The sequence below is a fragment of the Asterias rubens genome, chromosome 15, assembly GCF_902459465.1.
Source record: "Asterias rubens chromosome 15, eAstRub1.3, whole genome shotgun sequence".
In the NCBI taxonomy this organism is placed as follows: Eukaryota; Metazoa; Echinodermata; class Asteroidea; order Forcipulatida; family Asteriidae; genus Asterias; species Asterias rubens.
The window spans coordinates 9,092,679-9,106,806 of NC_047076.1; the positions used below are offsets into that span (position 1 = coordinate 9,092,679).

Here is a 14,128-nt window from a genome sequence, read left to right on the forward strand (position 1 = left end):
AGTTTGAATTTGAGAATTCTCAGAACGTGTGTTTCTAATGTGTATTATTCTTCCTGCATAATAATGCACTTTTCATCCTGCTCCGGATTTTCGGTGGTATCTAAAAAACGCGACCACCTTTTGAAATGAAATTCTGAAATGTTAGCTTTATTGTTAGAATACATCTACATTTAAATAGGATTAAAGGCAGTGGACACTATTGGTAATTACTCAAAATAATTATTAGCATAAAACCTTTCTTAGTGACGAGTAATGGGGAGATTTTGATGGTTTAAAACATTGTGAGAAACGGCTCCCCATGAAGTGCCATAGTTTTCAAGAAAGAAGTAATTTTCCACGAATTTGATTTTGAGACCTCAGATTTAGAACTTGAGGTCTCGAAATCAACCATCTAAACGCACACAACTTCGTGTGACATGGGTGTTTTTTCTTTCATTATTATCTGTGAAGGCTAGTCTTTGACAATATTACCAATAGTGTCCACTGCCTTTAAAACAATCGAACAAAAAGCTGTTGTGGTTTCCTTTTAGACAGACAAAACAAAGAATGATAAACAGGGGAAAGTTCGACAGCTGAGAAAATAAATGCCCATGGAATAATTTTCCAACTGTTCCAATATACCACGTTTAATGGGTAGTTATAAACTGATAGTCCGTTAAAACATACAAATCACCCTTGAATACTCTTTTTGTATATTGATTGTCCTGGTTTATTATTTCATAAAGAATAAATCAATTTTATGAACAACGGACAAAGAAATCAATCCTCCCATGATGGGCTTGAGGAACAAAGGCTACACAAATCTATCCCCTCATATTTTTGGCTGGGTGTGAGGGGATCAAGATAATGATAGCCCCCAAAAAATGTACCCTCCTGTTATAGGCACTGGACACTATTGAGCTCTTGAAAAAAGTGTATATTGGTGATCATAATATTGTTTCGACTTTGACATTTATTTTGACATTTTAAAAGTATCCACATGGTCGAATGATCGAACGATACTGATTTCGGTTGAATTTAATACATCTTTTCGACAACTGCTAATCCTATATACAGCCTAAATTTCATGCATTAAAGGCACTGTACCCGTTTGGTAATTGTCAAAGACCAGTGTTCTCACTTAGTGTATCCCATCATGAGCATAAAACAACACGTGATTGTTTGGGGTTTCCCTCTATAATGGTTGCCTACCACACCTTAAACTGACATGTCTTTACTCCTTTTCTACAAAAGTATCTTCGAGCTTACGGTTCTTTCGACAAAGACGAATAAAGAACAAAAAGCGTGTTGCGTTTCTAAGCGACCATTGTAATATTGACAAGCGTAGCCTATAGGGGACATGTTATTGTCACCAGCGCAAAGAACAAATCGGATTTGTTGAAGTGCTTCTTGTCAGGATCGCGCTGCGTTTATTTATTTGTTACTGTTCTTTAGCCACTCCTGCCACACATTGGTTTAGCCTTCTCGCATGAGGTATAGCCAGAAGCCAATCGTGCGCGTTTAATTTTCCCGCTGTTAGAAACCTGGTTTTTTTTCCAGTGCTTTTTTCGTGTAACATAGGACGCTTTTTCGTTGTCACAGTATATAACGTAATACGTGGGCAGTGGTTATTGTCCCCGTTTAGCTCTGTTATCGTTGTTTAGTCTACCGTTTGTTGGTGTTTTTTTCTTTTGTTGATTTTGGGCGTATTGTGGAAAGTGGTGACATTTGAAACGGCCTGCACGCAGTTCCAGCGATTTTCAACAAACTGCAAAACAATGCGGATGCATATCAGAAAACTGATTGCAGCAAATTTGTTGTAAGTAGGCATGGAGAAGCGGTGCGTGCTTATCCCAGACGCTTCCAAAAAGCTGTTAAGTATGGGAAATGAAGGGTACAGATCAAAGCCGTTTTCATGCATTTTAAGTGAGGAAAGCATGCAGTGGTGCACAAATTCAGGCCGTTTCAAGACTCCGTAAGTTTTGAATTCGGTTGGTGTAACTACGCTTGTCGGATCGATCTTTGAACAAGATGTCAGAAAACGTAAGGAATAAAGATTATGCCTGCTGCATCTTGGCATTGTCGCACACAAGTTAATAAACGAAGACGCTCCTGCTGTGTATGCCTTGACATCTGATGTCACACCGTCGAGGCATGGACGCAAGAAAGTGGCCTCTAGCCTATGTCAATCCCATCCATAATCACCTTTGACCTACATCCATGTGAAGACGACCGAAAGTGCAGCTGCCAAACGTTTCCTCGGACCAATCAAAACACAGATATAGAAAGCTTACGTCACCAATGACGTCATTCAATCCAATGACATCTCTGGTTCTGAAAAGAAAGTACCCGTCTTTATCCTCGCAGATGTAGACAGAAGAATCCTGCTGCTGACCTGGGGCCAATTTCATAGAGCTGCTTAAGCAAAAAAAAAAATGCTTAAGCACGAAAATAGCTCATTTATTGTACGCATATTACTGGCCAAGATTTCATGCCATATACCTTGCTTATGACTCACTGGTATATAGCTGTACTTAGCATAACATTGAGTGGGGTCTTGGCCCGGTAATCTGATTTTACTAAGCAAGGATTTGTTGCTAAAGCAGAATTTTGTGCTTAAGCAACTCTATGCAAATGGGCCCCGGTGAAGGCAAAGCTTAACAGAATTCCACATCGACCTAATCCGCGGCGAGTTTTATTTTGTCCGTGCCAACAAAAAGAGCCCCAACACGTGTCACGTGTCTCTCTTGAAAAAGCGAATGGCGCCATCATCGTGTAGTTTGTCCCAAAGTCTTTTCTCGTTTTCGACGTCATGCGTCCACGTCGATTTGTACGAGCGCTTGATGAATCTCGTGTCGTAGTAATGCATTGTGTAGCGTGGATCGTATCCAAACCCGTAGATGGTTACAGAGTCACATAGGTGTAAGGCGAGCATGACTGCAACCGCCCCTGAGGAGGAAAAAAACAATACATTTCTTTCATTATTTTGTCTCAGATCGTGGCACGGGTGCCAAATTACAAAAGACAATCATTAGAAACAATCAAATTCTACAAACCATAAAACTTGCTTTAAAAAATTATATTTTGTTCGTAAAAAGTGAGTACCTTGAAAAGGGGTAAACCCTGAATAGTGGTTACCAACAGGGTTACCCTGAAAGTGGTTACCTTGAAAAGGATTACCTTGAAAAGGATTACCTTGAAAAGAGTTACCTTGAAAAGGGTTACCTTGAAAAGGGTTACCTTGAAAAGGGTTACCTTGAAAAGGGTTACCTTGAAAAGGGTTACCTTGAAAAGGATTACCTTGAAAAGAATTACCTTGAAAAGAGTTACCTTGAAAAGGAATACCTTGAAAAGGATTACTTTGAAAAGGATTACTTTGAAAAGGATTACCTTGAAAAGGATTACCTTGAAAAGGATTACTTTGAAAAGGATTACCTTGAAAAGGATTACCTTGAAAAGGATTACTTTGAAAAAGGTAACCTTGAAAAGGGTTACCTTGAAAAGTGGTTACCTTGAAAAGTGGTTGCCTTAAAAAGTGGTAAACTTGAAAAGTGTTTACCTTGTAAAGTGGTTGCCTTCAAAAGTGGTAACATTGAAAAGTGGTTACCTTGAAAAGCGGTTACCTCGAAAAGTGGTTACCTCAAAAAGTGGTATCATTGAAAAGGGGTTACCATAGAAAAGGGAATAACTTCCCTCACATGGCTTGAATACACTGCTCATAATTAAGGTCTGTTAAGCCAAGCATGTGGTCCTCAAGCCCCTTATCACGGTGTGGAAATCCTGATTTTCTCACATTAAACTCAATTTAATCAAACCGAGGCTGGAAGAAAAAATATAGTCTGGTTCTTTTTTTGTGCAATGAATTTATTAGTATCCATTACTGCTATACTGAACACAGGGAAATGACCGAGATGGTGCCATCACAATATATGTCGTAACCATGTGAATTTGCCATCAGGGCCCAATTTAATAGAGCTGCTTAAAAGCAGAAGATCTTGGTTAACAATTTTTTGCCTAGCAGAAATAAGCAAGATACCAGTCACCAAGTGTACGTAAGTTGGCTGGTAACCCTGTTCTGATAAGCATAATGTTGTTGTTGTTCTTAATGAGCCCTGATCCACGTGAGACTCGTGCGTCCGCATTATGGTCCCTTAAACTTACCCGTTGTGGGCTTCATGGATTTGCCATCCAGGTACTTGGCGAAGACGTAGCGGAAGAAATTTGGGTGGATTATCTTGACTTTAGTGGGGTCAGCTCGTAACTTGTGGTTTCTCCTGTAGGGGGGGGGGGGGGACAAAACACATCCATTTAACCACCACGTAATAAACGTAAACTTTGCTTTGTACATTAAAAAACAATATTATTACTAGCTTGACGGCAAAAATCAGTTCAGTCCACTCTTATATAAAGTGCTTCATTGTTCTTTAGATTCGCAGTTAAGTCTGACGTACATGACATACATAACACCAACATATGTCCCTGTCCCTGCAGATAAGGACAGGGAACTAGTCTAATGCAATACTTACTTGCCAATCCCGAACATTTCAGCAGCGTAGCTTAAATCAAATGAGTTGAACATGGCGTACAACAAACTCACATTCTGAAATAAAGAAACGAAAATTAATTGGAAAAATTTTCTGCGAGTATACTGGTTTTGTAGGGTGGCACAACTGTGTGAAGAATCAACTGTATATTCATGTAAAAGTGTACATGCATTCACCACATAGCACCACATGATGGCATGCATCAAGTTTATCCATCTCTCTACCGCCAGTCCTACATTATGGCATACATCCATATTAACTTATTTCAAGAGTGAACAAAATATTATGTTCTGACAAGTAACCAGTTTCATAAAAAGGATTCCTACAAAACAAAAACATAATTTTGTTTTAAAACAAAATATTAAACAACACTTTTTTTACCGTTGTTTTCAAAGTTTGGAGATGGGCCGACTGGGGGAAGAAGATGTACAAATTCGTCTTTTGTCCAACGTTGTCGGCGTGCTTTCCATAAGTGACCGCCTTGTTCAACCTATAATCACAAAAGTCAATCAAAGAAATGTCTTGTTAGAAGGCATTTTGAGAAACATTTCACTTTCCGTAAAAAGATACAAGTTTTTATGTCCCCAAATTTAAATACGAGAATTAACGCGGTAATGTTTCTCAGATTGTGTATTCCTATATAGGGATTATTCTTCCTGGATGCGTGGACATTCGTATTACATTGCATTGTACATATGCGTTTCTATCATTAGTTTCGTCATCGTTTAACCTCTTATTATAGACGATGTGACCTCCGACGTCACACGAAAACCATAAGATGATTCGCGCGCATACCTTTGTGTTTTGGCAGCCAGCTAGAAAGTGTACGCAATCTTACAGTGACTACGCAACTCAGTGCCCGGCGAAACATGACGTATATAGTGTTTTGTCAACAGAGGGCGGTTTGAATGTAAACATAGGTCACATCGTCTATAGCAGGGTGATGACGTCACGTATAAAATATCATGACCTTGACTATACCCATTGTGTTTTTATTTCAAACAGCTTACATAATTGTTATCCCCAATGGTTTCATATTGGATCTGGAATGCGAACAAAGTCCAACCCCTTTTTCAGCATGAATATAAATGTCTTTCACCACAGACCTTATGCATTGATGACGTCACCCAGCCGCCATCTTGATGGGCAATTGCCGATGAAGAAACCAAGAAAATGCACTTACTCCTATGAGCCGCACATGGTGCAGTAACTCAATATACTGCCCTATAGAACATGATGCTAAAGGTAGGATTTTAAACTTTGCATGTGATATAGATGGAGGAAGAAAAGTTGTCATCTGTTCTGCTGGTACCAGAATTGCAGAAAAGCAGATTTAATTTGTTTTTGAATTTTTCTACTTTTGTACTTTTCTGCTACCTGAAAATCAGATTGAACGTTTTGGGAAAATGCATTTCTACTTTACTGTTACCAGAAAAGCAGGTTTTACGTTATCTCCTTTACTACTGGCGGACGAAAAGTGGTCATTTCTTATCTGCTATGACAATAGTAGAAAAGCAGATTAAACGTTTTGTGAAAATGCAATTTTCTATCTCTCTGCTTTTCTGCCACCTAAAAAGCAGATTTTACCCTGGCGGCAGAAAAGTGGCCAACTCCTTTTCTCCTTTCAGATACAAAAAAAAATTTTTTTTTTCAAATCAAATTTTACTTAGGCGGCCAAAAAGTGCCCCATCATGCACGCTCATTGGTTTAAAGGATTTGGGTACCTTTTCAAAATGCCCATAGATTTACATTAAACTTACAGATTTGAAGATAATGATGGTGGAAAGCTTCCCTTCAAATATTACTTACTGAGGTGCTGTAGTTTTTGAGAAATGAGTAAAACAATGTCATGAAAATATGTTTGTAAATGATTAAAATAATTTCCGTCTCATGAGACGAAAATTATTTTCATGACATTGTTTTACTCATTTCCCAAAAACTACAGCACCTCAGCACGTAATATTTTCAGGGAAGCTTTCTACTATCATTATCTTCAAACTGTGTAAGTTTAGTGTAAATCTGTGGACATTGTGTTTTTTGTCCTACAAAAGTTACATAGACCCTTTAATAATGCGCAGCCCCATCATGCATCACACTCACACTGCACCATATTTCTATGCACTGCACACATGACGTACTTCCTGAACAAGAATCTGTGCAAGCTGATTAGCCCATCCCAGCGGTCCTGAATAGTCTGGCCGCTGGGCCGAGCAAATTTTTATGCGAACAATTATTTAGAGTAATAACCAATTAGTGTCCAATGCATTGAACCACCTCTTACCTGAAAACAAGGTCGTGTGAATCGATCTCGCGGCCGGCGTGCGAACCGTTGAGTATACCACCAGAGCCAACCACGGCACAGCTCAGGCAGTCCTTGCCTGCCCTCAACGAGCCGAGTGAGGGGTTCTTAAACTTTGGATGACGTAATATGTCCTTCAAGACTGAAATGAGTCAAAGACAATTTCAGGTGTTATTTTGTTAATAAATAAAGCAAGAAATGTTCATGGATACCTACTGACCATAGTATTTACCTACGGGACATTATCATTCTGGTCTTGGTTGCGCCAACATATAGCGGCTCACTTTACTACAAATTGAATTTACTTGTAAACTTAATTGGTTTGTTTTGAAGAGGCTTAACAACTTTAAAACTGTTTATTTTTTATTTTTGTTAATATTCAATTTAACATTGGTTGATATTGCGAAGTGCACAAATGGATACATTCAGCAGACAGTATACAGATATTAACTGGCAACGAGGTAACTAGTATACGTCTATTCCCACGAGGGACTTTCAGTGACCAGAAGAGCGACCTATTTCCCGAGGCCGAAGGCCGAGGGAAATATAGGCCCCTCTTCTGGTCATTCACAGGCCCGAGGGGAAATAGACGTAATGCACACTAGTTACCGAATTATGCAAGTCAATAATATGTTTTATAACACAGCTCGGTCTTAAATGTCAAATAAGAACAGAAAAGGGTATTTTGCACTATTTGCAAAGACTATAGTCCGCTCTGGTACTATTCCCGCAAAACACGCGCGCGCGATCACTATCCTACATTAGTTCATCCCACGTGACCGTGTTTCAGCCAACCAGAATACAGGTGTGTTATAATGCGTACTGTTAAATACTAGCAACACATAATGAGTTGTGGCGTGACGCATGCCTAATTAGCAACTCCACTGCCAACCAATAATGTATGAACGGTTGCGTGAGTTTAATCATTATCACATTTTGCGAGGAGCGGCTAAAACTAAGATGGATTGCAAGTGACGTCATTGACCGCCATCTTTGATAGCAAGTTTCATCCTGACGGTTTAACCGCCCAGCAGGTCACCCCAACCACCCTGTTCTTATGGGGGGGGGTAGTGGGAGACTAGGAGGCAGACCAGATTTCGACCCAGTACGAACCGGTTCGTTACAGTCTATACTTACGTGTAAGGTTCTCATTCTTGAGGCCGAACGGTAGATCATAAAATGACGAGTTATCCAAGTTTGCAATGTCATTTACGTCCAGGAACATCTTGACGTTTGGTTTGAATCTCTCCCTGAACCATCTGGAGTGAGCCGGTAGAGACGCTATGCTTCGTGGACATATCTATGGGTGGCCAGGGGAAGAAAAAGGACTGTGCCGTGCAATTAGGTTTGCTCGAGAAAAGCTAGATGTCGTCACACCATGTATTTTTTTTTCCAATTTCAATTCAGCTCGACATTATGTCCAAACTGCCAAATGTACATGTATACAGGCTATTATAAAGAAGGTTTACTGAACAAGGATAAATAAAAATATACTATTAAATAATTGTATAACTGACATATAATAAATTATTGTTGAAGTGAACTCAAGATGCTTCTGATTTTTATTCGCAAATTGCATCAGTCTGTGATCAAAAACAAAATTTGCTCGTTAGTAGCTCTGAAAACATCATGCAAATGAAAATGGTCGATATGTTCCGTTATGAAGCAAATAAACAGGAAAGTGGTATTCGATTAAAATACTTTACTTACCGACGGTTCAAAGTAATCGATTCTCCCAGGCACACTTTGCTGAAAGTTTGTTGAATCAATCCCATTAGTTATCCGTTGATTATCGACTAGCGATACTCCGCTTCTGGTCGGTCTTTCAATAAAACCACGTTCGAGAAGATTTGACAGCTTTGTCGCTGCGAAATACCTTTGCATAAGAGTCACTGCAATGAATGCAAGAATTGTAAAAGTAGCGAGAATCGACACTTTCCTCCAGGTCAGAGATCGAATACCGGTTATTAGGAGTCGGCATAATGTTGACACTAATACATGTGCTTTCCTCATTTTCCTTGGATTTGAGAGATCCTATGAGAAGCATCACAGCAGTTTGCAACGTGTAGTTGGTGTAACGTGATGTCGCATTGTTGTCAGTTGGGTGTCGTGCCTAATGGAAAGGAGAGGAGATAGTGGTCAAGTTGAATTGATGATAAACAAATTAAATTGCGGCCGAATGTCAGCATTTCAATCGTGATAAAAGATGATGTGACAAAATTCAATACTTTCTGAAAACTTTCAATGGGAGACTTTCAGGACGCTTGGTGGCAGCAGACTTACCAGGTAAAATCCATTGTTCTCGATAATGTGCGCAGGCTCAGAACTACGTAAACGATGGAAACTAACCCGATAAGTCTGCTGCCATGCACCTAGCGCCTCAAAGTTTCCCATTGTAAAAAAAAATACTCTCCCATGATTGAGTGCTCTGTTTCAAACAAATTCAACACTATTTCTGAACAAGTATTGTGTGACATTGTTACAAACCATCTGGGCTTTTTTTTCCTTTCCATTTATGTCTTCTTATTCCGTATAGTTTTCTAAGCTCGGTTTGCACAACTCAGACTGTGACGTTGATATAGACACTTCCCGAATCCACGCCCGGCTTCTGCTCAGGCTAGCTATACATGTAGGCCCATCTTTTTTGTTTTGGCTATGCGTGTGCTATATGCGTTCAGGGCTTCAGACCAGAGAAGCCTGAAGACGAATTCAAAACCGAAGCCGTGTATTCGAAAAGGGCAATTGAAAGGTCCGATCCATCTGACTATCTCAATTTGTTTGGGTAACAACAATTTTTTATTTTTGTAGGGATCGCCATGTGTGCTAACCCATATACGCACAACAAGTGTTTTTTGGTCTAGTGGCTTCAGTGAAAACCTTTCAGAGTTGATGTATACCTAAAGGTATTTATGAATGGGGATCAAAGTGTGTTGAATCGGTTTTCAACTAGTGGTTTAAACCCGCCGAGGCCTGGTTCTTTATAATTTACCTCGACTTCGTCTCGGTAAAATTATCAAGAACCAGGCCTCGGTGGGTTTAAACCACTAGTTGAAAACCTGTTCACCACACATTGATTCCCTTAATTGTGCATGACCATTAAACGTTTTCGGACTGTGACCTTCTAACCCAATTGAACCTTACTGTGTGTGCAGTTCCTGTCGCTCTGTATGCTCATATACTGCTGCATCCGTTTGTAAGTTCCTTCCTGTATGATGATAGCCACGACAAAGTTTACTCCGTGGTGACTATAATTAAGTTGAACCATGGAGGACTTATTCCTCCATGGCTGTGTACATACCTGAGTGAAGTTTGCTCGCTAAAAGTGGGTCAATGTCAGGGCGCACTACATCAGGCCTGATAATTCACGGAGGCATCAGCCTCCACGCCCCTCCATTGCCTTGGTGCCCTTGAAATGCTCAAGAGGAATTTCACACAATTTCCTCAGGTCATAAGGGAGCCCTTTGCCAAGGACAAAATGCCGTGGTGCCCTTACCCTTTCAAAACGCGGCAGTCCTTGTTTACAGATGGACTATAATGTAAATCGTACTTGCCTCTCTTAACTACAGTAGGCCTATTATACACAATTACAGCACAGTTTCTGCCACGTGTATTATTGATTATAGTCACTCCCATTTATTAATTATAATACACAAGCTCAGGCCAAACCGACGACAGCCGGGCAAAATGGCCGGTTGGTGCATGTGTTAGAGTAGAGAGGTGCACGCAGTCCAGTCCTCCGGTGAATAGAAAGGGTAATTTCGCAATGCTCCAATGCACATCCAAAACTCTTCATTCATACATAGAGGAAACGATTCTGGATGACCGTTGCCAACTTAAATTGTCCCGTGAATAAAATATCTGTGTTCAGAGGTTCATAACAATGTATACTTGGTGCACACTTTCTACACGCAAAGCCTCACGAAAAATCCCAAGCAAACCAGATGTTTCTTCGATTCCCTTTTTTTTAATCTCGGGGGAGATGCTTGAAGCTCTTCGAAGTATTTAGCACCATGATGCGTGCATGTCTTTGAGCGTATTATACATGGAGCTATTATTATATGCACGCATTGGGTGAACCAATGCCTTGTGTGACCATACGGTTTGGGTTCAGGGCTACGTATCAAGGTTGTCAGAACAGAGGGTGTCACCCATGCGTTCCGTTATGTTAATTCAGTCAGTGTGACCATGGAGCACTATTGAATAGTACAGTAATGGACGGGGATCAACATTGAAAACTTCCCATTTCTACGTGATCATATGAAGCGAAAATTACACTTGTATTTTTCGGTTTACTGGGTTAACTACAAACAAAACTTGCATTCTTTGGTGACATCATTCTCGAAAGAAGAAGGATGTGGTGTTAATCTGAACCTGAACTCGACTCACAGGAATCTTTACCAATTCGTTCTTATACAAACATCGATTTGGAAATCAATTGTTTTATGTCTATTGCCTAAAGTTTGCGTTTCGGCCTCAAGTCCAAGTGAAATATCTATTACTCGTGGTTATGATTATGTTGAAATCGTTGCCCATTGAATGATTCATACATAACAAATTATACGAACAACTGCCTACGATATACATATAGCTACACACGCAAAAACATACTTACGATTTATTTGCGTGAATATACTGTATTGTATTTGCGTGAATACTGTGTTGTACAATATGGACCAATAAACTTTAGTTTATGGATCAATGGTTCAATAGGCAACTATAAAAGGATGAATGAATTGAACTGAATCATTACCGTTAACTCCATAACAACGTTTTAGGAATAGAGCAGGTCGACCTTGCTCTATCTCATAAGCCTATCTCATAAGCTTATCAACTCGCCGTTATTGGTGTACTAAAATGATCAGCTGATAACAAACAGCAGCGGATTTCATAACACAAACTAACTCTGGAGCGCCTAGCTCGACTGTCTAAAAAAAGCTTTAGTGACTTTTGAAATGGCTGCCGAATGAAAAATATACGATTCTGGGGAAAAAGGATGATATGTCTGGATAGATTATGGTCTAAACTTTCATATGACACAAGGAAGTCCGAAATAATTAATGCCTGGGTGAGCACTGCTCACTTTTGTGAGGGTATGGAAATCAGGCTGCGCAGGAATATAGCCTTCCAATTTGTGAGTTTACAAAATTGAGGGTGAGTGATATAAATTCATGATCAATTGCAATTAGTTTGGGTTAGCATGAGTGAACAGTATTTAGCATTGTTTTTCTTTTAGCATTGAAACTTTCCCTGGTAGACTCACAGTTGTGTGTTCATGGGAGTCAGGATGGGCTGTGGTAGGCCTACATGTTGCAATTTCCACGTAAACTGGTTTTGTTTGCTTTCTTTCTTTACATCTGTGACTTTGAATCAAAACCTCCACCCCACATTTAAGTTCGTGTAAGATTAGTTGAAAAGTGATTCCTGAATAACCAGATGGAGATTAAATAAATTAATTATTCAAAAACGGTTTGTTGAAAAAAGGAATGTCAAAGATGTTGGCTACTTCTTCTTTAGAATACCCATTAGCCGACATAAGCTTGTATTGAATTCCTGCGCAGCATAATTTTTTTTAACCCTTCACAAAAGTGAGCAGTGCTCACCCAGTGTTTTCGGACTTTTTGGTGCCATATGAAAGTTAATAATAATAATAATAATGGTTAAAAACAGACAGAAAGTCAATCATGAGAAATTTTGAATAGGTGGGTTTTTAGCAGAGTTTTGAAAAATGTCCAAAGACGTTGTAGCTCGAATATGTAAAGGAAGAGAGTTCCAGAGTGTGGGTGCGGAGAAACAACGACGTAGAAACAAAGTTCAGACCATAAGCTGTCCATACGGCACCATAACCTTTCCCAGACGTTTTATTCGGCAACGATCAAAAGTGTATAGTTTTTATTTTTGTCGGGAAATAGAATTGCCCTCCTTTAATATGTTTTATAGAAGTTCTGATTCTTTGATGTCTGGGCAGATGGTTTGTCTACACCGGGCCCTGTGGAGTCACAGTGACTATATGAACACAATTAAGGGCTTTTAACAAACTGGTAATCATGGGTGATGATTGGAATAGATACCAGAGCCCTTCACAAATACTATTGGTCTCATTGTTTCAAGGATCTTTTCCCACAGCCTTGACAGTTATTTTGGGAGTTGGGGTACATAGTTTGGTGTCATTGAGTAATGAGGCAATCAGTTTTTAAGGTTGAAATGAGGGTCTGGAAAGTTTCTTCCAGTTGGTAAAATCTCGAATTGCACAACCCCAGAATGGGTGATCTTCTGGAAAATACTATGTGAATTGACCAATGGTAGCATTTGAGACTTCCCTAGGTATCATAAATATTCAGTACTCTTCAGCTATAGACCAATCAGAGATTGGTCTGGCGTCGCTGACCAGCAGATTTTTAGGGTATATAACGTGTCGCACAGAGGGCTAAAAAGTCATTCTGAACTGACGAGTGTTTTGCATCAATTGGTAAAAGCTTAGAGACAGTCTTCGTCACAGCCACATCTCGGGGTGAGTTTTGATCTTTGGTATTAAAGTTAATGTAAAATTGTAGTTGTGATCATTTATTGTTTTAATCTGTTATGTCTAACTGATTCACAAAGTTTAAGGTTTAACATCATTTTACAAGTTAATGATTTCATGGTATTGGTTTTACAGTCGGAGCACTTATCTTTTTGAGTATGTTTCAAAAGAACCTTTTTTTATAGTTAAATCCTGAAAATGTGTTATGTCCTTGCATCCGGAATAAGTTGATGTTTTGAGTTTCATTTCAGTGGAAATGCCAAATATTAATCTGTTCTGAAGTCAGTTGAATTAGATGTGTCAGTGTTGTGTTTAACTAATAAGATGTTCCTTGTTTATTATAAACTATAGCTTGTAGCATATCAGCCCGGGCATGGTGCCGATAAGAGTTTACGTGATGTAGAAAGGAGGTTAAAGTTGATGCTGAAAGTGTTCAGGTTAGCTTGTGGCTTGTTTTGTTTATGTATTTGATTATTCTTGTTTTGTATGCATTTTTCGGTAATCCAGAGTGTTTTCTAAATCATCTACAGTTAAATTCAAGAGACTTGTTTCTTTTAGTCTGTGGTCAGAATATTGGTTTTTTTTATCACAACTGTGCTCCTAAAAGTGTCAACACACTACACTGTGCACCACCTTAGTTCCAAAATTGTTGCCATGGCTACAAATGCCCCAAGGCTGTGTGTGTTTATGTCTGCTAGTCCCAGTCAATGGACCACTGGAAAGACAAGGACAAATTCCTTAGTAGTAAAAACACTACTACATGTATCTTATGTTTAAACTATAGTT

General features: G+C 39.3%; 1 protein-coding gene across 3 annotated transcripts; it reads right to left on the minus strand.

Annotated features, from left to right (window-relative positions):
• Positions 1–710: 710 nt before the first annotated feature.
• On the minus strand, positions 711–10,677 carry LOC117300379 (CMP-N-acetylneuraminate-beta-galactosamide-alpha-2,3-sialyltransferase 1-like). Of its 3 annotated transcripts, none has more exons than XM_033784155.1 (8): positions 10,121–10,677; positions 8,533–8,935; positions 7,960–8,122; positions 6,805–6,964; positions 4,905–5,013; positions 4,506–4,579; positions 4,141–4,253; positions 711–2,928 (listed from the first exon to the last, which is right to left on the minus strand). In XM_033784155.1, the coding sequence occupies exons 2-8, from the start codon at positions 8,833–8,835 to the stop codon at positions 2,714–2,716; spliced, it is 1,137 nt and encodes a 378-aa protein (XP_033640046.1). In that variant the 5' UTR covers positions 8,836–8,935; positions 10,121–10,677; the 3' UTR covers positions 711–2,713. The 3 variants fall into 3 exon arrangements, with proteins under 3 accessions (XP_033640046.1, XP_033640045.1, XP_033640048.1); XM_033784154.1 differs by having other exon boundaries at positions 9,964–10,677; XM_033784157.1 differs by lacking the exon at positions 10,121–10,677 and having other exon boundaries at positions 7,960–8,150; positions 8,533–8,587.
• Positions 10,678–14,128: the final 3,451 nt, after the last annotated feature.

What these genes read in the sequence shown, in the direction of transcription:
- LOC117300379 (XM_033784155.1), bottom strand. Translation starts at nt 8,835, where the DNA reads ATGAGGAAAGCACATGTATTAGTGTCAACATTATGCCGACTCCTAATA. An exon ending in TCGATTACTTTGAACCGTCG is followed by an intron (nt 8,123 to 8,532) that starts GTAAGTAAAGTA and finishes GGCCACCCATAG; the next exon opens with ATATGTCCACGAAGCATAGC. An exon ending in GAAATGTTCGGGATTGGCAA is followed by an intron (nt 4,254 to 4,505) that starts GTAAGTATTGCA and finishes CCCCCCCTACAG; the next exon opens with GAGAAACCACAAGTTACGAG.